The sequence below is a fragment of the Falco rusticolus genome, chromosome W, assembly GCF_015220075.1.
Source record: "Falco rusticolus isolate bFalRus1 chromosome W, bFalRus1.pri, whole genome shotgun sequence".
Classification (NCBI taxonomy): domain Eukaryota; kingdom Metazoa; phylum Chordata; class Aves; order Falconiformes; family Falconidae; genus Falco; species Falco rusticolus.
Window position 1 is genome coordinate 14192126 of NC_051209.1, and position 25673 is coordinate 14217798.

The window sequence follows — 25673 nt, forward strand, 5'->3', positions numbered from 1 at the left end:
TCCAGATGCAGCCTCACCAGGGCAGAGCAGAGGGGGAGGATCACCTCCCTTGACCTGCTGGCCACAGTCCTCCTAATGCACCCCAGGATCCCATTGGCTGCCTTGGCCACAAGGGCACACTGCTGGCCCATGGGCAACTTGCTGTCCACCAGGACTCCCGGGTCCTTCATCGCAGAGCTGCCTTCCAGCAGGTCAGCCCCAGCCTGTACTGGTGCGTGGGGTTGTTCTTCCTGAGGTGCAGGACCCTACACTTGCCTTTGTTGAACTTCATTCGGTTCCTCTCTGCCCAGCTCTCTAGCCTGTCCAAGTCTCGCTGAATGGCAGCGCAGCCTTCTGGTGTGTCAGCCACTCCTCCCAGTTTAGTATCCTCAGCAAACTTGCTGAGGGTACGCTCTGTGCCTTCATCCAGGTCACTGATGAATAAGTTGAACAGGACTGAGCCCAGTACTCACCCCTGGGGAGCACCGCTAGCTACAGGCCTCCAGCTAGACTCTGTGCTGCTGATCACAACCCTCTGAGCTCTGCCATTCAGCCACTTCTCAATCCACCTCACTGTCCACTCCTCTAACCCACACTTCCTGAGCTTACCTATGAGGATGTTATGGGAGACAGCGCCAAAAGCCTTGCTGAGGTCAAGGCAGACAACATCCACCCCTCTCCCCTCATCTGCCCAGCAAGTCATTCCATTGTAGAAGGATATCAAGTTGGTCAGGCATGATTTCCTACGGTGAATCCATGTTGACTGCTCCCAATAACCTTCTTTTCCTCCCCATCCTTAGAGATGACCTCCAGGATGAGCTGTTCCATCACCTTTCCAGGGATGGAGGAGAGGCTGACCAGCCTGTATTTTCCTGGGTCCTCCTTCTTGCCCTTTTTGAAGACTGAAGTGACATTGGCTTTCCTCCAGTCCTCAGGCACCTCTCCTGTCCTCCATGACCTTTCAAAGATGATGGAGGGTGGCTTGGCAATAACACCTGCCAGCTCCCTCAGCACCTGGGGGTGCATCCCATCGGGGCCCATGGATTTGTGGGTGTCAAGTTTGCCTAAATGATCTCTAACCCGATTCTCCTTGACTAAGGAAAAGTCTTCCTTTCTCCAGACTCTCTCTTGCCTCCAGGGTCTGGGAAACCTGAGGGCCAGCCTTGGCAGTGAGACTGAAGCAAAGGCAGCATTCAGTAACTCTGCCTTCTCTGTGTCCTTTGTCACCAAGTCACCCACCTCATTCAGCAGTGGGCCCACATTTTCCCTAGTCATCCCTTTCCTGATAATGTACTTGAAGAAGCCCTTCTTGTTGTCCTTGATGTCCCTGGTCAGATTTAATTCCAAATGGACCTTATCCTTCCTTGTCGTCTCTCTGCATGTTCTGACAACATCCCTATATTCCTCCCCAGTGGCCTGTCCTTTTTTCCACATCCTGTAAACTTCCTTCTTCTGTTTGAGGTTTGCCAGAAGCTTCTTGCTCATCCATGCAGGACTCCTGCCTCCTTTGCTTGATTTCTTACTCACGGGGGTGCACTGATCTTGAGCTTGGAAGAAGTGATGCTTGAATAGTAGCCAGCTCTGTTGGACCCCCCTACTTTTTGGAGCCCTTACCCATGGGATTCCTCCAAGTAGGTCCTTGAAGAAGCCAAAGTTAGCTCTCCCAAAGTCCAGAGTTGGTACATTTTTCCATTATTTTATTCCCTAATAACTTTACATTGACTAACAGAACCTAAAGCTACAGAGAAAGCTAGTCAAGTGCCGTTTCCTACAATGTATCTCCAAACAATGTTGCTGCAAGTAAACATCAGTTAAAATAATCCAGAAAATGGAAATGTACCCTGGTAAAATTTTTAGTCCTATTTGTGGTAACCACTAAGCTACTTTGGATACTACACTGTTTCAAAATAAATTAGTTTCATATAAAAATTCTAATCATACTCTAATTTTATAATGTAGTAAAAGCAGGATTGACACACTGAGAAAGTCATTGATAAATGCAGCACTGTATATAGAAAATGTACTTTGTTTCCCACGTTAAACTGTCATGTAAAGTTCAGTTTATCAGGAGGGTAAAACTGCACTATATGTTCACTGCAAACAAAAGAGGATCAAGATAAATTAAAAAAAAATATCTGACATCACATATTAATACATAATCCAATGCAAGTAAAAACCAAAAGCTAATTTTCAGCATGATTAGCCTGACATCCTATTGTCCTCTCTTCCTTTTAACCAAGACGCTCCCTTAATGTCAATGAAATCATTTGAATGATCAAGGGGAGTACAGTTCCTGAAGTCAGATAATAAAAAATTTCTTAATTATGGTCAGTTGTTCTCAAACAGTTAAGTTTGTATATTTACTAGTTGCAATGAGACACAGAAAGATCAAGACAACAAACTCTGCCTTTAGCACAGTCTAAAAGTCAACACAGTTGTATGCCAGTTGTGGAAAACTGATTTTTGACAGACAGCAGGTGTAAGAATCAATTAGCAAAACTTCTGGTAGCATACAGAAAATAGTACCTTACCCCTAAGACCACCCATTTGTTTTATTACCTACTGCTTCTATTCACAATGATAGTATAACTAAAAGGCTGCACTTTGGGTTTTACTAAAGCCAACCAGATCAGAAACAGCAATGACATGCAACAGCTTAAAAGGATATTCTGCATGGTAGTTGTACTCCAAATCATGGAGATTCAGGCCACTGTCAAGTAAACAAATGAAACAAAAGAGGAGATATAAATTCAGAAATAGGTAGCTCCAACTTTTTCTTTTTGCAGTTCCAAAGTGGTCTTAAAAAAATTTGCAAATATTAACCAAAGACAACGAAGTATATTAGTCTGTCTTAAAGACAGGCTGTGAAGTCCAATTCAAGTGTCAGGAAGAAACATTTACTATTAGGAAAAATTATTCTTCAGAACATAAAGACAATGGGGTTTTTTGGTCTCTGCATTTATAAGTGTAAATTTAAGATACATCTGTATTCATTCCATGACCAATGGCATGAAGATTAGTGTTTAATGTTCACTCCATAAGAAACAATAAAGGATATGAGGGGGAAAAAATCATAATATGCTGCAAAAGACTAGAAATCTACATTCCTGGTTAACTACCACTAGATTTTATTTTTACATATATATGCATGTATATGTATATATATGTGTGTATGTTAAATAAATACAAATAAAAACAATGTATTATACAAACACACACATATGTAGTCTCTACAGATCTCAAAAAAAGCAGCACAGGCACATAATTAAGGGGTCCCCAGGGCTCATAAAGAAAGCGTAACAAATTTGTTAGTGTTTGGCCTTTCTTTTGCACCCAAGTCTCATTGTAAAACAGCCAGCCATGAAAGTACTTTAAAAAGCTGTTTTTCTTTTTTATATTTACAGCAGGATTTTATAATATACCTTTAATGTTTTACAGAGGCTGATACTTCTGTATATCCTCCTGGCAAATTCAACATGAACCACAAACTTTCTACTTTACAACTTTCAGAAAACCTAATGCTTTTGAATACTAGGATTTTCAACTTTGCAATTTAATGACAACCCTGCCTTTGGCCTTTTCTGAACTGTTGTGAAGTAAATCAGGAACACTAATGTGGGCTAAGAAGTCTTTTTCACACTGTTCGATCACTCTGCATCTTTTTTCTCCACAGACACTGTTTCTCTCCCACTGTCTGTCTAGCCATCCTCCCTCAAAGCAAACAAAATGGTCGTTGTAACTCTACATTACTGCTCATTAGATCACAGGTTAGTCAAATGGAACTGCCCAAGGTTTCCAAAGGAGAGCTATACTTCAAAAATCTGTCCATGTCAAATGAAGAAAAAATCCCTGAGAATGGGGTCACCCAGATCAATGATCAAAAGAGACTGAGAATAGCGGAGGGAAAAAAGAAAAAGCAATCCTTCTTTGTTAAAAAACAGCCTTCTGTATAATAAATCAGAAAACAAAGATACTAAGCTTTTTCACCCCCTTAACAACATCCCATTTTCACTTTAAAATGGAATACCTTGATTTTCAGAAGATTTTCTAAAAGTAAGTTTTTAAATTCTAAGAATGAGGTTTCAATAAACCTGAAAATTAGTAATAGAAATAATCATGGAAAATATTAGGGATTCTCTCCTGCGGCGAATGAAGAGACGGGACGCAGCTTGATGCAAGCAAGTGTCCATTTATTAGTGATTTTCTTACAATTATATATGTTTCTACCTTCTACATATTACACACTGATTGGTTAAATCTTAAGCGTAAAAAACACTGATTGGTTGATATTTAAGGCACACCGTTAGAACAATAGGAACTTACTAGTTTATCTTGACCTAGCAATAATTTCTATTCCAAGGTTAGGGAGTTTCTTTCTACGCGGCTTTCTTGATTACATATTGGCGCCATCCGTTCCCTTATCTGGCTACTTGTTTCTCTGTCCGTCTGGTTGCCTCCTTAACTGTGCTGGCTCAGGGGTCTGCAGTTAGCTTGTTCCTTTGCTCCCAGGGCTTGTGCCCTACAAGTTCTAACAAGTCTCTATTCATCAGGCTATCAGTACTTGGACTCTTGTCCTTGAGGCCTTGTCCTACACTCTCCCCATCATATAATTATTTAATTATTCAAAGATGTAATTAAAATAAATTTTCATTAAATCATTATTTTAATTTAAACAAATTATGCATTCTGAACTTCATGAAAAATTATACAGGCCCACAGAAAAAGTATTCAACCAAAATTACATAGTTTGCAGTCTTCTGATATGTTGTGATGACGTGATACATAACAGATGTGCAGACACATGCAATACTTGAAGAATGTACACCACCATTTCTGTAACCTCTGTTCATCTTTTAAGAACATACAGCAATTTATTAAAGACAATAAGAAAACCAAAGAAAAGTTCAAAACAACAAAAATATATATTTATGTAAAGCAACAACTTTATCTGTAAGTAATGAATTTTGATACACAGAACAGACCAAATTACTCAATGAAGAGCACAGGCTGTATAACAAAGTTCTGTGCACACATGTGCTTTTGAAAGCAACATTGGATAGTTTCTACTTACCTAGAATGAATGAATGAAATATGAAAAAAATAAACCTACATAATGCATTTTAAAAATCACGTAGATAACTGGTTATTCAAAATGAGTTATATTTCTTAAACAACAAACATACATTGTGCCACCAATGAAGACAGCGCTGCAGCTAAAAGGACCACAATGTTTTCTGCAATATTGGTGACGGCATCTTTTAATTTAAAACTCTGAAGAGATTTATTTTCCTGCCCTAGGCAGTAAATCAAAATTCATTCTCTTATTTCCTTTATCCTCAGCCATGAGTAAAGGCTTAATTAAGAGAGAGGAACAAAGATATCTAATTTGGAACAGAATATTTGATAGCAGATTTGTAGTTAATATATGGTCTGTTCCAAAGGTATTACTGCAATAGAACAAAGCTATAGGAAAGCAAAAGAAAGATAAATCCTTAAAATACTCATGTATTTCATACAATTTCAATAAAATAATTTCTTAGCCTTTATTACCACAGTAACACAGAAACTAAAACAAGAATGCAAATGGTGTGATAATATATTATGAAAAGATATTGGGAAAAATTACAGAACAAATCTGTATTGACAGAGACACAAATGGGACAACTTAATTTTTTTTTTAAATAATGCAATTGTATCAAATATATAACAATATATGCAGTAATCCCAATTATCCTCCTCTATACATATGCACAGATGAGATGAACAGCCTTTTAAGAAAAGCTCATTCACTAATGCAGGTTGGGGGTTTGGGTTTTTTTAAAAGTTTGCTAGATGCCTCACAGTGTGTATTAATACTTGAACAAGGGACTTTAGCCTACATTAACTTTAAAAAGGCCTACACACAAATATTGAGGTTTTCGTTTTAAGTCAGTATTTCTAACCCTTGCAACTCTGCATCTAAGTGGAATTTGAATAATCAAAGATAGCAAAGAACATCAGAAAAGTAAAGATGTTGAGAAATTGCATGTGCACATTGCCATGGATTATTCCATGTACTGTTAATACTCTATTCTTCTAAACAGTAGGAAAAAAACAATTTTAAGAATGACCTGGGCAATTATGAATACTACGTTAAAACATTTTCAAGTGATATGGAGAAATAGTGTGAAATAGGGACAATGGACATCGATTGTGATTGTATATATCTGCTCAAGGAATGTGGGTATGATGACTAGTCATGGGTGCGGTGTCTGGTCACATAGGCACACAGCTCTGAGGAGACACCTACCCTTCTTCCTCTAACAAAGGGGCTATTTATAAAAAGGATGAGAAAAGGATGAGAGACATTCCAATGCTATCTAGAGGGAGGGAGTGCTAAGTCTCCTTGCTGGAGAAGATCAGATGGTCACAAGGACGTGAATCACCTACAAACCTGCAAGACCACCACATTCCAGGCAAAGGACTGATAAGCTGATTAACACAGGAAGCGAGAGTAAGCTGGTTTAGGTAACGAATATGTATAGGCGTTAATTGAATATTCAATTGTTTTATTGTATAAATGTGAGATGGTTCCTCACTTCGGGCATGCACAATTGTGAGAAACCATGGACTAGGGTATTGTTTATTAAGATTTATGTTAAGCCCAATGTAAAGATTAGGCAACAAAAGATAAGATAACCGCCAGGTGTCCAGGATGCCGCTTGTGAAAGATAAGATCACCGCCAGGTGTCCAGGATGCCGCTTGTGCATATGAATGAAGGGTCAACACCTCCACTACTTCATGAACACGAAAGTAAAAAAAAGGTATAAAAAGGGACTGTTTGAACTGCTCAGGACGGCAGTTGGCGGAGCGCAGACTCCCCTGCCGTCCAGCGCTGTTTTTGCTCATAATCTGCTTGCTATAATTAATAAAAATTTTAATTGGATTATGATCTATTGTGGTCTCAATTTATAACAATTCTGGTGCCGTGACTCGGATAAGGAACGGTGGGCTTTGGTCCTCCGGGGAGGCGCCCCGCGACATTTCGCGGCCCCGCGACCAACAGCTTACTCCAACCTTACCGACGAACCTAAATTCTAGAATAATGAGCAAAGGAGAAACCGGTAAAATCCCATAAAAATTCTGTGCACGGGAGTCCGGACGAAGACGCAGGACGCGTAAGTATATTGCGAATTTGTTCGCGGGTTTGCCGTTCGGGCGGGATTGGGTTTCCTGGGATATAACGAGTGAGAGGTTCGATATACTGAACCAAGCGAGTGTGGACTCTTAAGTACTGCGTTTCCCAACTCCCGTGAGGGACTGGGCCAGGAACAAGGGGAGCGAGTGAGTGTATGTTTGTGGATATTCCAGAAGATGGGGGCGAAGGGCAGCAAGCCTTCGACTCCCATGGGAAGGGTACCCATTGTACCTAAGAATACCCCTCTGGCATATATCTTACACAATTGGAGATATTTCCCTGGAACCCTAGGGAAAGATAAGCAGAAGATGATAGAATATTGTACTAAGATATGGGGAGGGAAGAAGATTTCTAAAAATGTCTTTTGGCCAGTCTATGGGTCAGAAGAAGATTGGGTAAGACAGCAATTAAACCTCTGGGTTAATAATAAAAAACCCCTTAACCCGGAGGAGAGTCGATATGCGGAAGTGTGGCTAGAAAGACCGGGAGCTAGACTTTACCCACTGAATGAAATAAAAACTAAACAAAAGAAAAAGCAGGAAGAGTTGGATGAAACCCTTCTAACCCCCCCTCCTTACATTCCTCCTCCTGCTCCCGCAGCCCCTCCAGAGGTCCCCAGAGTGCCCACTCCCCCACCAGAGTCGGAACAAGGGTCTCCCCCTCTTCCTAGACGCGTAACTAGAAGTCAAAAAGGGGCAGCTCAGATGTACCCCCTAAGGGAAATACCCATGGGGGGACCTCAACCTGTGATCGGATATATTTCCGTACCCCTAAACTCGGCTGACCTACGAGATTTTAAAAGAACCGAGATGGGAAACTTAATTGAGGACCCACTCGGAGTGGCAGAAAGATTAAATCAATTTTTGGGACCAAACCTTTATACTTGGGATGAGATGCAATCTATCCTTGGTCAATTATTTACTACCGAGGAAAGAGATATGATTAGACGAGCAGGAATGAGACTGTGGGATGCTCAGCATGCCCAGGGACCCCAAGCAGATATTAAATGGCCACTCCAAAGACCTAATTGGGATAATCAGGATCCAGTGCATAGAACTCATATGCAGGACCTGAGAACTATAGTAATTCAGGGGATTAGGCCAGAATATCAATAAAGCATTTAATGAAATGCAAAAGAAAGATGAAAGCCCTACTGAGTGGCTGGAACGACTGAGGAAAGCCCTTCAGCTGTACTCTGGGGTAAATCCAGACGACCCTTTAGGGTAAGCACTCCTCAAAACTCAGTTTGTGGCAAATAGGAGAGTCAGGGGCTCTATATCTTAGGGGACCGGAGTCATCATGAGCCCTTGATAAAATTAAAAATAGGTCCCCATAAACAAGAGTTCACCTTTTTAGTAGACACTGGGGCTGAGAAATCGACTATTAAGCATATACCTGAGGGATGTAAAGTTTCCCCTGAAAAAGTACAAGTAATTGGGGCAAAAGGAGAACCCTTTAAAGTAAGCAAAATCAAAAATGTGGTATTCGAAACTGAAAATAAATTTGGAATGGGTGAACTCTTGCTCGTCCCTGAAGCAGAATTTAATCTGTTAGGACGAGATTTAATTGTTGAATTGCAATTAGAAATTAAAGTAAAAAATCAAGAGCTAACAGTGATATGGAGAAATAGTGTGAAATGGCGACAATGGACATCGATTGTGATTGTATATGTCTGCTCAAGGAATGTGGGTATGGTGACTGGTCATGGGTGCGATGTCTGGTCACATAGGCACACAGCTCTGAGGAGACAACTACAGTTTTGAGGAGACGCCTGCCCTTCTTCCTCTAACAAAGGGGCTATTTAAAAGAGAATGAGAAAAGGATGAGAGACATTCCAATGCTATCTAGAGGGAGGGAGTGCTAAGTCTCCTTGCTGGAGAAGATCGGATGGTCACAAGGACATGAATCACCTACAAACCTGCAAGACCACCACATTCCAGGCAAAGGACTGATAAGCTAATTAACATACAAAAAAAAGAGGAAGCTAAAAACTTCCTTTAGGTTGTCTTAAGAATTGGGGAATTCCTGGAATGTAACAACTGAAATAGCGCTCTGTGTCTTGTTTGTTCGATTTGTTGTCTTGTTATGTGTTCAAAACTCGGAGTTAGAAATGTATGTTGAAAAATATTATTATTCTGGTAATTCGTGGCAAATAGCGGAAAACTTAACACTCTGCTTAAGACCAGGAAAAATTTGGTTTTGTTTGTTGTTTGTTTTTTGGCAATTGTTCATTGAAATGCATACTTTGTGAACTGTTAGTGTTCCTAAAAGTTGTACATAAGTGCATGGTACCGTATAACATACTGCTTGTGTGACTGAGGGCTGCCCGGAGAGTGTGAATGGTGTGATTGAGATGCGCATTTTGATTTTCCGTGTATAGCTTAATTATTTTGACTGAGTGTGAGTGCTAGAGTGCTTGAGACAGGCGTTTGAGTGCAAAACGAGTAAGAAGCTCTATCCGCATTTCCGACCTTGGGTGACCTTGGGTGGCTAAGGCGGCCGGAGAAAAACAAAGTAATTAAAATTGCAAAATGGGAAACGGAAGGAGTAAGCCCTGTGAAAAATCGCCCTTGGGTTGTATATTAAAACATTGGAGTGATATTTTAGGACATGGTGGTACCGAAAATAGAAGGAAATTGGTTAAATATTGTAATCAGTGGTGGCCTTTGTATAAATTGGGGAGTGATGCGAAATGGCCTCAGGAGGGAGGAACGTTAGATTATAACACTCTCCTGCAATTAATGTTGTGTCTGAGGAGAGAAGGAAAATGGGACGAAGTATCGTATGCAGACATGTTCTTCGTCCTCCAGGACAAACCTGAATGGCAAAAAGGACTGTGGATTAGTACCCCGTCGGGATCCTATGGTACTAGCACTAGAAAGAGTGCGGGATTAACATCACCTGATCTTTGATTGTGGCTCTAGAAAAGGATAGGAAAAAACTGAGACCTAAACTAGAAAGATGTTCTTGTTGAAATTTTTGTGTTAAAAAGCTCAGGTTGTGGTTCCTTCTGTGGAGCAACCAGAGTGAAACACGTTGTAAGATAAAAACTTGTACTAATGTATGTAAAACCTGAGACGGGGGTGGGTGGAGAATCAAAGACCTTGTGAAAGTGTTGAAGTATTGGGGTGAGTTTGTACAAACCCCCGTACCCCCTCGAAGGTGCGACTGAATCATGCTGGGATGCATGGCAGGATGTTTTCTGTTTGCCTGCGAAGGCCTGATATGTAATAACACAGACTTAAAGCAACAAGTAGCAGATTTGCATTCAGGGTAAGAAAGAGTTAAAACAGAAGTGCTGCTGCAGAGGCAGGTTTGTGTAACCTGCAGAGCAGGAAGAGCATCTCCTGCCCCGAACCCTTCTGCTGGTGAGGAGGAGGGGGTTGCTATTGCTGACAATTGAGCAGAAGGACCTGACAATGTCACCCCAATTGCTGCAGCATTTGCAGTACAACAGGACCGGTAACGGCCCCTCTAGGGCAGGGAATGGGTATGAGGTGGAATTTTTAATAGACACAGGAGCCACCTATTCGGTTTTGAACCAGGCTTTAATGCCTTTGGGAAATGATTATGTTTCAGTAAAAGGTGCAACTGGCCAAACTGAAAAGGCTTATTTTTGTAAACCTTTAAAATATAAGTTGGGAAAACAGATGGGGATCCATAAATTCCTATTTATGCCAAATTCCCCAAAGGCCCTTCCTGGTAGGGACTTATTAGAACAATTGGAGGCAACAATCAAATTTAAAAAAGGGGAAGTTACTCTGGAGGCAAATAATCATCAATACATACAGGTTATGAGCCTATCTCTGGCCAATACTCCTATAAAAGGGGAAACTGATACCAGAATTATTGATCAGGTATATCCCGGAGTATGGGCAATTGACATACCGGGACGTGCCAAGAATGCATCACCTGTAATAGTAAAATTGAAGGAAGGACAGAGTGCGGTAAGAATTAAACAATACCCACTGAAAAGGGAAGATAGGGAAGGAATTCGTCCAAACATAGAGCGATTCATAGAACTAAAACTACTAAAATTATGTGAGTCAGAATTTAACACACCTATCCTCCCAGTTAAAAAACCTGATGGGTCTTATAGGATAGTTCAAGATTTAAGGGCCATTAACAAAATAACAGAGGATCTGTATCCTGTAGTAGCTAACCCCTATACCTTACTAACCACCCTGACACCTGACCTAGCTTGGTTCACAGTTTTAGACTTAAAAGATGCCTTCTTTTGCCTCCCTCTCCATGAAGCCAGCCAAAGAATTTTTGCTTTTGAATGGGAAAATCCCAGAAGCGGTCGAAAGACCCAGCTCACATGGACGGTGTTGCCACAGGGGTTTAAAAATAGCCCCACAATTTTTGGAAACCAATTAGCAAAGGATTTGGAGTTATGGGAAACACCGTCAGAAGAAGGGAAAGTGTTACAATATGTAGACGATCTTCTTATTGCAACCAGAACCGAAGAATCTTGTATTATTTGGACTGTGAGTCTGCTGAACTTTCTGGGACTACAAGGATATCGAGTTTCTAAGAAGAAGGCACAGGTGGTGTTACAACAGGTCACATACCTGGGGTACGAGATCAGTGCCGGACAACGGGTCCTGGGGAAGGCCCGAAAAGAAGCCATATGCCAAGCCCCCCGACCACGAACTGTAAAGGAACTGCAGACATTTCTGGGAATGACAGGATGGTGCCGGCTTTGGATATGTAATTATGGCTTGCTTGTTAAACCATTATATTCCCTGATAGCAGCTAATCAGAAGGATCTTCAGTGGGATGCTGAATCAGACAGAGCTTTCCATGAACTGAAGAAAGCCTTGATGTCGGCACCAGCACTAGGCCTTCCTGATGTGAGTAAGCCATTTTTCCTATTTTCCCATGAGAAACAGGGAATGGCATTAGGAATACTGGCACAAGATTTGGGACCATACAGACGGACAGTGGCATACTTCTCTAAACAGCTGGATGCCACTGCAAAAGGATGGCCTGGTTGCCTGAGAGCAGTAGCAGCCGTCATCCTAAACATCCAAGAGGCCCGGAAGTTTACCCTGGGCCAGAAAATTACTGTCTTAGTATCCCACACAGTGTCTGCAGTCCTTGAAAAAAAAGGGGGGCATTGGCTGTCCCCACAGAGATTCCTAAAATACCAGGCCATAATGGTGGAACAAGATGATGTTGAGATCGTGACTACAAACATCGTCAATCCGGCCTCATTTCTTAATGGGAATATTGGAGAATCAGTCGATCATGACTGTCTAGAAACAATCGAAGCCACTTATTCTAGTCGGACAGATCTCAAGGATGTTCCTATTAATGGAGCTGAACATTGGTTCACGGATGGGAGCAGCTATATGCTGAATGGAAAGCGACATTCCGGATATGCTGTTACAACCTCTGAAGAAGTGATAGAATCGGGGCCGCTACCGGCTGACACTTCGGCACAAAAGGCTGAAATCATAGCCCTTACTCGAGCTCTGGAGAGAGCTCGGGGAAAACCTATAAATATTTGGACTGATTCTAAATATGCCTTTGGAGTGGTACATGCTCATGGAGCAATATGGAAAGAAAGGGGACTGTTAAACTCCCAAGGAAAAATCATCAAACATGCGGAAGAAATTTTGAAACTCCTAAATGCGGTCCAGCTTCCTGAAAGGGTGGCAATTATGCACATTAAGGCACACCAGAAAGTGAGCACGGAATTGGAAAGAGGAAATGAACTGGCGGACAGGGAAGCAAAACAGGCAGCCAGAAAAGCAATCAAGGTGGAGGGTGCGCTAACACCCGATGGACAAATATCTCTAGAAGGTAAACCAGACTATACAAAAGAAGATCGCAAACTGATTTCTGACCTAGAGGGATCATATAATGAGGAAGGGTGGGCTATAATCTCACATGGGAGAATAGTGATTCCTTCCTACATGGTATGGTCAGTAGTCCGGGAAGAGCATAGAAAAAGGCACTGGGGGGCAGAAGCTCTATATAAGGATCTCACTAAAAACATAATAGCACGACATTTGTATACTACTATTAGACAAGTAACCCAACAATGTGATCTTTGTCTCCAGACTAATCCTAAGATTACCAAGGGGCCAAAGTTGGGAAAAATTGGGAGAGGAAATGTTCCTGGGCAACATTGGCAGATCGATTTCTCGGAACTTCCTAGAAAAGGGGGGTATCGATATTTGTTGGTACTAGCAGATACCTTTTCAGGTTGGCCAGAAGCCTTCCCGTGCAGAACTGCTAAAGCCCGGGAAGTGACCAAAATACTACTCCAAGAGATAATACCTAGGTTTGGAGTCCCAGCAGTAATGTCCTCGGATAAAGGACCACATTTTGTGTCCAGAATAGTGCAACAGATCAGCCACCATCTAGGAATAGATTGGCAATTACATACCCCATACCGACCACAATCGAGTGGCCAGGTGGAAAAGATGAATCGTCTAATCAAACAACAGATTGTCAAGTTAGGTCAAGAAACAAATCTAACTTGGCCCCAGTCTTTGCCATTAGCTCTTACACGAATTCGAACTAGACCGAGAGTAAAAGAGGGGCTTAGCCCATTTGAAATTTTATATGGACGACTCTATGGGGTACAAAAGGGGACGTCTTCACAGATTGGTGAAGAAACAATGACTTCCTATATGGTGGCACTAAACAAACAATTAATAAGAATTGAGAAGCATGTGATGGGAACACGCAGTAGGGGTCTGGATGGACCTGTTCACGATATACAACCAGGAGACTATGTATACGTTAAGTGTTTTGCAGATAAAACCCTGGAACCACAGTGGACCGGACCTTTTCAAGTCCTACTCACCACCTACACTGCAATCAAGGTTGAGGGACAGAATTCTTGGATTCACCATACCCGGATTAAGAAAGCCCCTGCAACTTCTTGGAAAGTAACCCCAGATAAAAAAGAACTGAAACTCAAATTTACTCGGACAAATGGGAACAATGTGGGTGGCAAGTAAGTGAACCTGAGAGGTTGCGGATCCACCATATGGGAAGGGCACCACAACAAACAATATAGAACAAAAGAGTCTGGGACTGAGCCAGTGGCCAGTCTTGCCCAACTTGTTATCAGTAAGCCCCAACTCAAACAAAGATATTTTGATCAAAACAGATTTTATATGTATATATGAGGAACGTTTAGATTCTTAAAATGATCAATAGTGGGTTTAAACCATTTGTGGTTTTTTGTACCCTCTCTCTTGCCTACAACCAAGAGCCTGATAATTGGCCTTGGAATCATGCCCAGAAAAAACACACTGGAATAATGGGAAAGGTGGACTCAAAGATGAAACTAGCTATGGTGGTTTTTTCTGAAAATGAGGTGTACCAAAGGAATCAATGGGATCGGGAGGATGTACACAAAGTCAACCGATTATGGGGAAAATTAGGAGATAGGATAAAAGTAGGGTGTCAAACATATAATGAAAAGGATAACACCAAGATTTTGGGAGACACCCTGATTAATGTCAGAAAGGTAGATAAGGAATTTACCCTTCTAAATACAACCATGTGCTTTAATTCACGGGAATGTTGGCACAATTTTACCTTAACCGAGCCCATCTTTATAATATGCCTAGGAAAGGAATCCCCAAGAACAGCTCTGACTTATAAGATCAAAATAACAATCATGCTAACCACTGTTCCTACCACCACCACAGTTACAACAACCCCATTAACGCTTGATCTTAAATTAACTAAACCAGATCCAAAAATTTATACAATTGGACCATATGTAATCAGAAATACAGGTCAGCAACAAATGTTGTTTAACCCAGAATGGTCTCTTAAAAGAATAGAGTTACAAATACAAGTCAATGTTTCTGATGTTAAGCCATCCTGTTCCCCCTTCTTACGAACCTCTTATGAGGGATGGACAACTTGGTTAAGAAAAAGGGGAAATATTTATCGAAACAGAATAGTGAGGGATGTAACTGGAATGTTGGGAACAGGACTCGGAGTATTAAATTCCATAGACTCAGAGGTGATAATGAATAAACTAGCCGCCACCACGGCCGATCTATCAAAACTACAACAACCACTAAAATCTTCATTATTGGCATTAGGGGCGCATCAATGGTTGATATCGAAGGTACTCCCCAGGTGGGAACAAATAAACATGGAAGATCATCAACTCATCACTAAGGCATTAGGTTGTTTACAGGATGACGTCGCCCTGGCTCTAAGTTGCATCCAAGCCCAAATGTGGATGCAATCAATAGCTGCATCCATAATAAGAGAAGGAGAGGAAGGCATATTTCCTACGGAAATTCGAAAGATGGTTTGGGACAATGCTACGGAGGTAGAAAGAAAACTCCAGTCATGGTGGAATATGGTGAACTTTACCTACGACCCCAACACACACACAATCACAGCTTTTGTGTTAACCATACGTAATGCAGTAATAATTACCATACACCCCATTGTAGCCCTTGGAATTAACCATAATGGGGTGCTCCTATACCCTTTTGAACATAGAACATGGGCCAGAAAGACAGGCGACAAGTGGCAAACAGTAGATTTAGAATCTTGCATTATGCGAGAACAGCAGGGCTTCCTCTGTGAAAGCAATACTATAATGGCTCAGGATACTTGTTTAGATACAGATCAGAAAATATGTCATTTCGAGGCCCGACCAAATGCAAACTTGAAAACAGTAATTATATATGCAGGGAAGGGATGTGCGTGTTTGAGAACTAAGTGTAACACAATAACCATGGATGGGGAGGTAAAGGAGACTGCACAGTATTCAAATTATTGTATTTGTAATTTTACTACTATCACAGGATGCGATTTTAGTTACTCAGCCGCAGTAGTGTCTCATCAATTCTTAAAATCCAACTTTACCCTATCACAGATAATAATTCCTACCCCCATAGGACTAAATATAAGCAGTATAAAAGAACTATTAAAACATGCATATTTACAACGTATACTGGAAGAAACCAAAGGAAAGGGACACGAAACTCTTCTTATGATCCATCATGATGTAGAGGGGATCAAGAAAGTTTTAAAAAGGTAGAACAGGATGGAAACCATAATTGGTGGGATACTCTCTTTGGCTGGTCACCTTCTGAACAGGAATTCTTAACACTCTGGTACACCCCATTGTGATCTTATTGATCAGTTTAGGAATTTCCTTAATACTAACCATTGTGTTATATTTGTGGGTTTGGAGAATGTTTAAAAGGGTAACACTTATGTATGATGCTTTATATCATTCGGGAAGGCTGCTTAAGTAAAAGAATTTACTTAGTTTGATAGAAAAGGGGGGATTGATATGGAGAAATAGTGTGAAATGGGGACAATGGACATCGATTGTGATTGTGTCTGCTCAAGGAATGTGGGTATGGTGACTAGTCATGGGTGCGGTGTCTGGTCACATAGGCACACAGCTCTGAGGAGACGCCTACAGTTTTGAGGAGATGCCTGCCCCTCTTCCTCTAACAAAGGGGCTATTTAAAAGAGAATGAGAAAAAGATGAGAGACATTCAAATGCTATCTAGAGGGAGGGAGTGCTAAGTCTCCTTGCTGGAGAAGATTGGATGGTCACAAGAACATGAATCACCTGAAGAAGATCGGATGGTCACAAGAACATGAATCACCTACAAACCTGCAAGACCACCACATTCCAGGCAAAGGACTGATAAGCTGATTAACATACGAAGCGGGGTTTAGGTAACGAATATGTATAGGCGTTAATTGAATATTCATTTGTTCTATTGTATAAATGTGAGATGGTTCGTCACTTCGGGCATGCACGCTTGTGGAGGAGCGATCCCCCGTGCATCTGCGCGCAATAAACATACCTACTTTATAACTTTCGAGTTATAGAGTCTAATTCCGCACGTCAAGGCAAAAAATTCTTTGCCTGTTACAGTAAAAAGTAGTTCTACTACTAATGTAGATCTGTGTGACTTGTTATGGTATGCGCAGATGAAACTCTGCATTGACAACAAAGTACAAGGAATAAGGTTGGTCAGGTGCCTCCTACCATAGTCAAGAGCAAGACTGGGGTGGCCTCTGTGTTTGCCACCAAGAAGAATCTTGAGCTCCTCTGTTGGCTGCAACCCAGTAGGCGTTGAGCGGTGGGATCATGTGCCATGCCAGACCTTGATGTGAGTGTTATAAATTGAGACCACAATAGATCATAATCCAATTAAAATTTTTATTAATTATAGCAAGTAGAATATGAGCAAAAACAGCGCTGGACGACAGGGGAGTCTGCGCTCCGCCAACTGCCGTCCTGAGCAGTTCAAACAGTCCCTTTTTATACTTTTTTTCTTTTACTTTCGTGTTCATGAAGTAGTGGAGGTGTTGGCCCTTCATTCATATGCACAAGCGGCATCCTGGACACCTGGCAGTGATCTTATCTTTTGTTGCCTAATCTTTACATTGGGCTTAACATAAATCTTAATAAACAATACCCTAGTCCATAGTTTCTTACAATTCCCCCTTTTTCTTTTTATCCTATTATTGTTTATTAGACGCTGCTTTCATTCTCGGCACTGTGAACAAACCTTTTTCCACAATCCCAACATTTATCATAACACTCACAAGGTAATACCTCACAATTACAATAGGCATAGTTCTCACGTGGCATAACGCATTCACAACAATCTTCATCCTCATTAATAGATACACTCTTATATTTTGCCCTAGACCTCGTAGTTAAAATAAGCAATTTAGCTATGTCAAACCGTTCTCTAATAAAGTGTAGCGTAATATACAAGGCCCAAATATAAGTCCCAGAATCAACATAATAAGTGGTCCTGCTAAAGCAGACAACAAAGTGGTTAGCCAAGGTGAGATATTAAACCAGTTTTCATACCATGACCTGCCCGCCTCACGATCTTTCTTACATTGATCTAACCTTTTCCGGAGTTCAGACATGGTGTCCTGGACTACTCCAGTCCTGGGGAAGTTCGGCCATTGTTGCTTTAGTGTCCCATTGTTCTGGTTCTTTTCTCCACAGTTTGTTCCTCCTCTGCCTTGCCCGTCGACTCGGTTGCTTCGAGCCACGGGGTGTACCATCTTCTCGGCAGCAAGGGAATTCTTCAGGAGAACGGCTGCTTCGGGCTTTCTGCCTGTTTACATAGGCTTCCCACTTTGCAGCTTTAATTGCCACCCACATTGTTCCCATTTGTCCGAGTAAATTTGAGTTTCCGTTCTTTTTTATCTGGGGTTACTTTCCACGAAGTTGCAGGGGCTTTCTTAATCCGGGTATGGTGAATCCAAGAATTCTGTCCCTCAACCTTGATTGCAGTGTAGGTGGTGAGTAGGACTTGAAAAGGTCCGGTCCACTGTGGTTCCAGGGTTTTATCTGCAAAACACTTAACGTATACATAGTCTCCTGGTTGTATATCGTGAACAGGTCCATCCAGACCCCTACTGCGTGTTCCCATCACATGCTTCTCAATTCTTATTAATTGTTTGTTTAGTGCCACCATATAGGAAGTCATTGTTTCTTCACCAATCTGTGAAGACATCCCCCTTTGTACCCCATAGGGTCGTCCATATAAAATTTCAAATGGGCTAAGCCCCTCTTTTGCTCTGGTCTAGTTCGAATTCGTGTAAGAGCTAATGGCAAAGACTGGGGCCAAGTTAGATTTGTTTCTTGGCCTAACTTGACAATCTGTTGTTTGATTAGATGATTCATCTTTTCCACCTGGCCACTCGATTGTGGTCGGTATGGGGTATGTAATTGCCAATCTATTCCTAGATGGTGGCTGATCTGTTGCACTATTCTGGACACAAAATGTGGTCCTCTATCCAAGGACATTACTGCTGGGACTCCAAACCTAGGTATTATCTCTTGGAGTAGTATTTTGGTCACTTCCCGGGCTTTAGCAGTTCTGCACGGGAAGGCTTCTGGCTAACCTGAAAAGGTATCTGCTAGTACCAACAAATATCGATACCCCCCTTTTCAAGGAAGTTCCGAGAAATCGATCTGCCAATGTTGCCCTAGAACATTTCCTCTGCTAATGTTCCCTAGTTTTATTTTATTTGCTGTATTGGGATTATTGCGTAAACACATTTCACATTGCTGAGTCACCTGTTTTATTACAGTATACAAGTTTCGCCCTTTCAATTTCTGATTTAGACTTTTATATAAAGTATCAGCTCCCCAATGCGTCTTATTAATAATAGGGCTGTGGTCCATATTAAATTGGATGGTACCACTATACAACCATCCCTTAAATAAGTCCATTTACTTAATTTTATTTTATAATTCATGTCCTGAATTACCTTTAAGTTTTCTTTAGAATAGTTTGGCTCTTGATCTGTACTTACAGTTTGGATTTTATCGTCTGGTATTAAGGATAATTCCTCCTTTCCTACCTCCTCTGTTACTCGTCTGGCCTCATGGTCGGCCAGGCGGTTTCCAATTTCCAAATCAGTGCCTCTATGGGCCACCTTATGTTCTTCCTTCCTGGATGACCCTCTTATAACAGAGGGGGCCATTCCTCACATCAAGGTCTGGCATGGCATATGTCCCCACCGCTCAACGCCTACTGGGTTGCAGCCAGCAGCGGAGCTCAAGATTCTTCTTGGTGGCAAACAGCGAGGCCAACCCAGTCTTGCCCTTGACTACGGTAGGAGGCACCTGACCAACCTTATTCCTTGTACTTCATTGTCAATGCAGTTTCATCTGCACATCCCATAACAAGTCACTGTCATGGCAAAACACACAGATTTACATTAGTAGAACTACTACAGAGTGTATTTTATTTCACTTCACTTTTTCTGCCAATATCCCCACAGCCTTGCTGACCAAGGGATATTGTTTTTATCTGAACTGGGCAAGCCTCCCCCTTATCATTTTTACTGTAACAGGTAAAGCATTTTTCACCTTTCCTGGAATTTATTTTCAGATACACCTGGTTAAAAATTTCTTTTACTTCAGGGAGGTCCTCTTTTCCTCTTTTCTGTTGAATTAAAGATAAGCTCAATATTTCAATTACTTGATCGTATTTAACTTTTAATTTCATTTCCCCTTCTTTAAACGTCTAGATGTTCTAATAAATCTCATGCCAAGAAAGATTTTAGTGAATTTGGCATTCTTATTTGTTTTGTTTTTTTTGTTTTTTTTTTTTTTTTTTTACTTTGTACTTTAAAGGTTTCAGGATGTTTTCCTGGTGGCCAGCAGCTCCCACAACTGTAACAAATTTATTTATTTATTTATTTATTACTGAAGTTTAACAAGTAAGTTGGTTTTGTATTCACTGAAATTCCACCTCATACCCATTCCCTGCCCTAAAGGGGCCGTTACCGGTCCTGTTGTACTGCAAATGCTGCAGCAATTGGGGTGACATTCAGGTCCTTCTGCTCAATCATCAGCAACAGCAACCCCCTCCTCCTCACCAGCAGAAGGGTTCGGGGCAGGAGATGCTCTTCCTGCTCTGCAGGTTACACAAGCCTGCCTCTGCAGCAGCACTTCTGTTTTAACTCTTTCTTACCCTGAATGCAAATCTGCTACTTGTTGCTTTAAGTCTGTGTTATTACATATCAGGCCTTCGCAGGCAAACAGAAAACATCCTGCCATGCATCCCAGCATGATTCAGTCGCACCTTCGAGGGGGTACGGGGGTTTGTACAAACTCACCCCAACACTTACACACACACACACGCGCCTCAGGTTTTACATACATCAGTACAAGTTTTTATATCTTACAACGTGTTTCACTCTGGTTGCTCCACAGAAGGAACCGCAACCTGAGCTTTTTAACACAAAAATTTCAACAAGAATATCTTTCTAGTTTAGGTCTCAGTTTTTCCTATCCTTTTCTAGAGCCGCAATCAAAGATCAGGTGATGTTAATCCCACACTCTTTCTAGTGCTAGTACCATAGGATCCCGAGGGGGTACTAATCTACAGTCCTTTTGCCACTCAGGTTTGTCCTGGAGGACAAAGAACATGTCTGCATATGATACTTCATCCCATTTTCCCTCTGTCCTCAGAAACAACATTAATTGCAGGAGAGTGTTATAATCTAACGTTCCTCCCTCCTGAGGCCATTTCGCATCGCTCTCCAATTTATACAAAGGCCACCACTGATTACAATATTTAACCAATTTCCTTCTATTTTCGGTACCACCATGTCCTAAAATATCACTCCAATGTTTTAATATACAACCCAAGGGCGATTTTTCACAGGGCTTACTCCTTCCATTTCCCATTTTGCAATTCTAATTACTTTGGTTTTTGGGTTTTTTTTGTTTTTTTTGTTTTTTTTGTTTTTTTTTCCAGCCGCCTTAGCCACCCAAGGTCAGAAACGCGGATAGAGCTTCTTACTCGTTTTGCACTCAAACGCGTGTCTCAAGCACTCTTGCACTCACACTCAGTCAAAATAATTAAGCTATACACGGAAAATCAAAATGCGCATCTCAATCACACCATTCACACTCTCCGGGCAGCCCGCAGTCACACAAGCAGTATGTTATACGGTACCGTGCACTTATGTACAAACTCTTAGGAGCACTAACAGTTCACAAAGTATGCATTTCAATGAACAATTGCCAAAAAACCAAACAACAAAAAAACCCCCAATTTTTCCTGGTCTTAAGCAGAGTGTTAAGTTTTCCGCTATTTGCCACGAATTACCAGAATGTTAATATTTTTCAACATACATTTCATAACTCCGAGTTTTGAACATATAACAAGACAACACATAGAACAAACAAGACACAGAGCGCTATTTCAGTTGTTACATTCCAGGAATTCCCCAATTCTTAAAACAACCTAAAGGAAGTTTTTAGCTTCCTCTTTTTTTTGTATGTTAATTAGCTTATCAGTCCTTTGCCTGGAATGTGGTGGTCTTGCAGGTTTGTAGGTGATTCATGTCCTTGTGACCATCCGATCTTCTCCAGCAAGGAGACTTAGCACTCCCTCCCTCTAGATAGCATTGGAATATCTCTCATCCTTTTCTCATTCTCTTTTAAATAGCCCCTTTGTTAGAGGAAGAAGGGCAGGCGTCTCCTCAAAACTGTAGTTGTCTCCTCAGAGCTGTGTGCCTATGTGACCAGACATCGCACCCATGACCAGTCACCATACCCACATTCCTTGAGCAGACATATACAATCACAATCGATGTCCATTGTCGCCATTTCACACTATTTCTCCATATCACTGTTAGCTCTTGATTTTTTACTTTAATTTCTAATTGCAATTCAACAATTAAATCTCGTCCTAACAGATTAAATTCTGCTTCAGGGACGAGCAAGAGTTCACCCATTCCAAATTTATTTTCAGTTTCGAATACCACATTTTTGATTTTGCTTACTTTAAAGGGTTCTCCTTTTGCCCCAATTACTTGTACTTTTTCAGGGGAAACTTTACATCCCTCAGGTATATGCTTAATAGTCGATTTCTCAGCCCCAGTGTCTACTAAAAAGGTGAACTCTTGTTTATGGGGACCTATTTTTAATTTTATCAAGGGCTCATGATGACTCCGGTCCCCTAAGATATAGAGCCCCTGACTCTCCTATTTGCCACAAACTGAGTTTTGAGGAGTGCTTACCCTAAAGGGTCGTCTGGATTTACCCCAGAGTACAGCTGAAGGGCTTTCCTCAGTCGTTCCAGCCACTCAGTAGGGCTTTCATCTTTCTTTTGCATTTCATTAAATGCTTTATTGATATTCTGGCCTAATCCCCTGAATTACTATAGTTCTCAGGTCCTGCATATGAGTTCTATGCACTGGATCCTGATTATCCCAATTAGGTCTTTGGAGTGGCCATTTAATATCTGCTTGGGGTTCCTAGGCATGCTGAGCATCCCACAGTCTCATTCCTGCTCGTCATCATATCTCTTTCCTCGGTAGTAAATAATTGACCAAGGATAGATTACATCTCATCCCAAGTATAAAGGTTTGGTCCAAAAAAATTGATTTAATCTTTCTGCCACTCCGAGTGGGTCCTCAATTAAGTTTCCCATCTCGATTCTTTTAAAATCTCGTAGGTCAGCCGAGTTTAGGGGTACGGAAATATATCCGATCACAGGTTGAGGTCCCCCCATGGGTATTTCCCTTAGGGGGTACATCTGAGCTGCCCCTTTCTGACTTCTAGTTATGCGTCTAGGAAGAGGGGGAGACCCTTGTTCCGACTCTGGTGGGGGAGTGGGCGCTCTGGGGACCTCTGCGGGAGCAGGAGGAGGAATGTAAGGAGGGGGGGTTAGAAGGGTTTCGTCCAACTCTTCCTGCTTTTTCTTTTGTTTAGTTTTTATTTCATTCAGTGGGTAAAGTCTAGCTCCCGGTCTTTCTAGCCACACTTCCGCATATCGACTCTCCTCCGGGTTAAGGGGTTTTTTTATTATTAACCCAGAGGTTTAATTGCTGTCTTACCCAATCTTCTTCTGACCCATAGACTGGCCAAAAGACATTTTTAGAAATTTTCTTCCCTCCCCATATCTTAGTACAATATTCTATCATCTTCTGCTTATCTTTCCCTAGAGTTCCAGGGAAATATCTCCAATTGTCTAAGATATATGCCAGAGGGGTATTCTTAGGTACAATGGGTACCCTTCCCATGGGAGTCGAAGGCTTGCTGCCCTTCGCCCCCATCTTCTGGAATATCCACAAACATACACTCACTCGTTATATTCCAGGAAACCCAATCCCGCCCGAACGGCAAACCCGTGAACAAATTCGCAATATACTTACGCGTCCTGCGTCTTCGTCCGGACTCCCGTGCACAGAATTTTTATGGGATTTTACCGGTTTCTCCTTTGCTCATTATTCTAGAATTTAGGTTCGTCGGTAAGGTTGGAGTAAGCTGTTGGTCGCGGGGCCGCGAAAAGTCGCGGGGCGCCTCTCCGGAGGACCAAAGCCCACCGTTCCTTATCCGAGTCACGGCACCAGAATTGTTATAAATTGAGACCACAATAGATCATAATCCAATTAAAATTTTTATTAATTATAGCAAGTAGAATATGAGCAAAAACAGCGCTGGACGACAGGGGAGTCTGCGCTCCGCCAACTGCCGTCCTGAGCAGTTCAAACAGTCCCTTTTTATACTTTTTTTCTTTTTCTTTCGTGTTCATGAAGTAGTGGAGGTGTTGGCCCTTCATTCATATGCACAAGCGGCATCCTGGACACCTGGCGGTGATCTTATCTTTCACAAGCGGCATCCTGGACACCTGGCGGTGATCTTATCTTTTGTTGCCTAATCTTTACATTGGGCTTAACATAAATCTTAATAAACAATACCCTAGTCCATAGTTTCTTACATGAGGAATGGCCCCCTCTTTTATAAGAGGGTCATCCAGGAAGGAAGAACACAATAAGACCCATTTGGGGCACTGACTTGTAGTATAAATATTTAGACTGACAAAATTGTAGGGAGAACATGAATCAAACTGGGACAACTGGAAAAGGAAATTGTTGCCCTGGACAGTGACAAACTGATTTCTCAGAACTCCCAAGAAAAGGGGGGGTTTCAATACATGCTTGTCATGACAGATGCCTTTTCAGGGTGGCCTGAAGCACTCCCTTGCCAAACCAATAAAGCTAATGAAGTAACCAAAGTACTATTATAAGAAATAGTACCGAGATTTGGGGTTCCAGCAGTAATCTCTTCAGACAGGGGCTCACATTTTTGTGCACAAGTCATACAAGCAATAAGTAAAGCATTAAGAATCAATTGTCAGCTGCATACACCCTACAGATTCCAAGCAAGTGGTGAAGTAGAGAAAAATGAGCCATCTTATTAAACAAAAATTTGCCAAAATATGCCAAGAAACAAATTTATATTGGTATCAAGCTTTACCTATTGCTCTAATCAGACTGAGGGTTAAACCAAGATCAAAAAGAACTGATCCCATTGAAATCTTGTATGGCAGACCCTATGTGATACAAGTTATAAATAGCGAAGCTCTAGATCAAATAGGTAACCAGTATGTATATGATTATGTTTAACTGTAGGGAAACAAATAAAATGCTACAGTAGTAGTAGAACAGCAGCCTAAGCAACCTGACTATAAACTACATCTGTTTAGTCCTGGTGATTTGGTATATGTTAGAATTTTTCAGGAATCCCTCTGCAAGAAAAGTGAGATGGATCCTTCCAGGTGTTTAACTACGTTTAAAGCAGTACGGATAAAAGAGATATCCACTTGGATCGCTACTCCCAAGTCAAGAAAAACTCCTGAGAAAACTCTGAGAAACCATGGACTTCCGAATGAGGAGGAGCACCGCTCTCAAGCCTTCCCATGCTGATTTCTGGACTTTTGATAAGTATAACTTCATCTCAAGCTCCCATTTAGAATGGCCATGGTCTGATGCACAAATTATCAAATCACTTCCATGGGTTGGCACACCGCTCTCATGAACCTAGAGCACCCAGGTTAGCCATTAAAGTTTTATCTAACAACAAATCAATCACAAAAAGACTGGAATAAGACTCAGAATTCATTAAAGGTGTTATAAATAGGACAAGAGACAAACATCAAGCTAATAATGTCATATGGAAGATATAGACATAATGTTTGGCTAAAAAAAGGAAGG

At 41.4% G+C, this 25673-nt stretch overlaps 2 protein-coding genes across 2 annotated transcripts in view; one reads left to right on the forward strand and one right to left on the reverse strand.

Moving 5' to 3' along the window:
• Positions 1-10951: 10951 nt before the first annotated feature.
• LOC119140713 (protein NYNRIN-like) lies at positions 10952-13804 on the forward strand (the record flags this gene model as incomplete). Its single annotated transcript, XM_037372247.1, has 1 exon — positions 10952-13804. A coding segment is annotated over exon 1 (2853 nt), but the record flags the coding sequence as incomplete, so codon positions are not given.
• Positions 13805-22309: 8505 nt separating this feature from the next.
• LOC119140648 overlaps positions 22310-25673 on the reverse strand; it is an 11505-nt gene continuing 8141 nt past the window's right edge. The window contains exon 2 of the mRNA XM_037372145.1: positions 22310-22662. The gene's annotated coding sequence lies outside the window, so the exon portion shown is untranslated. The remainder of the gene's footprint in view (positions 22663-25673) is intronic.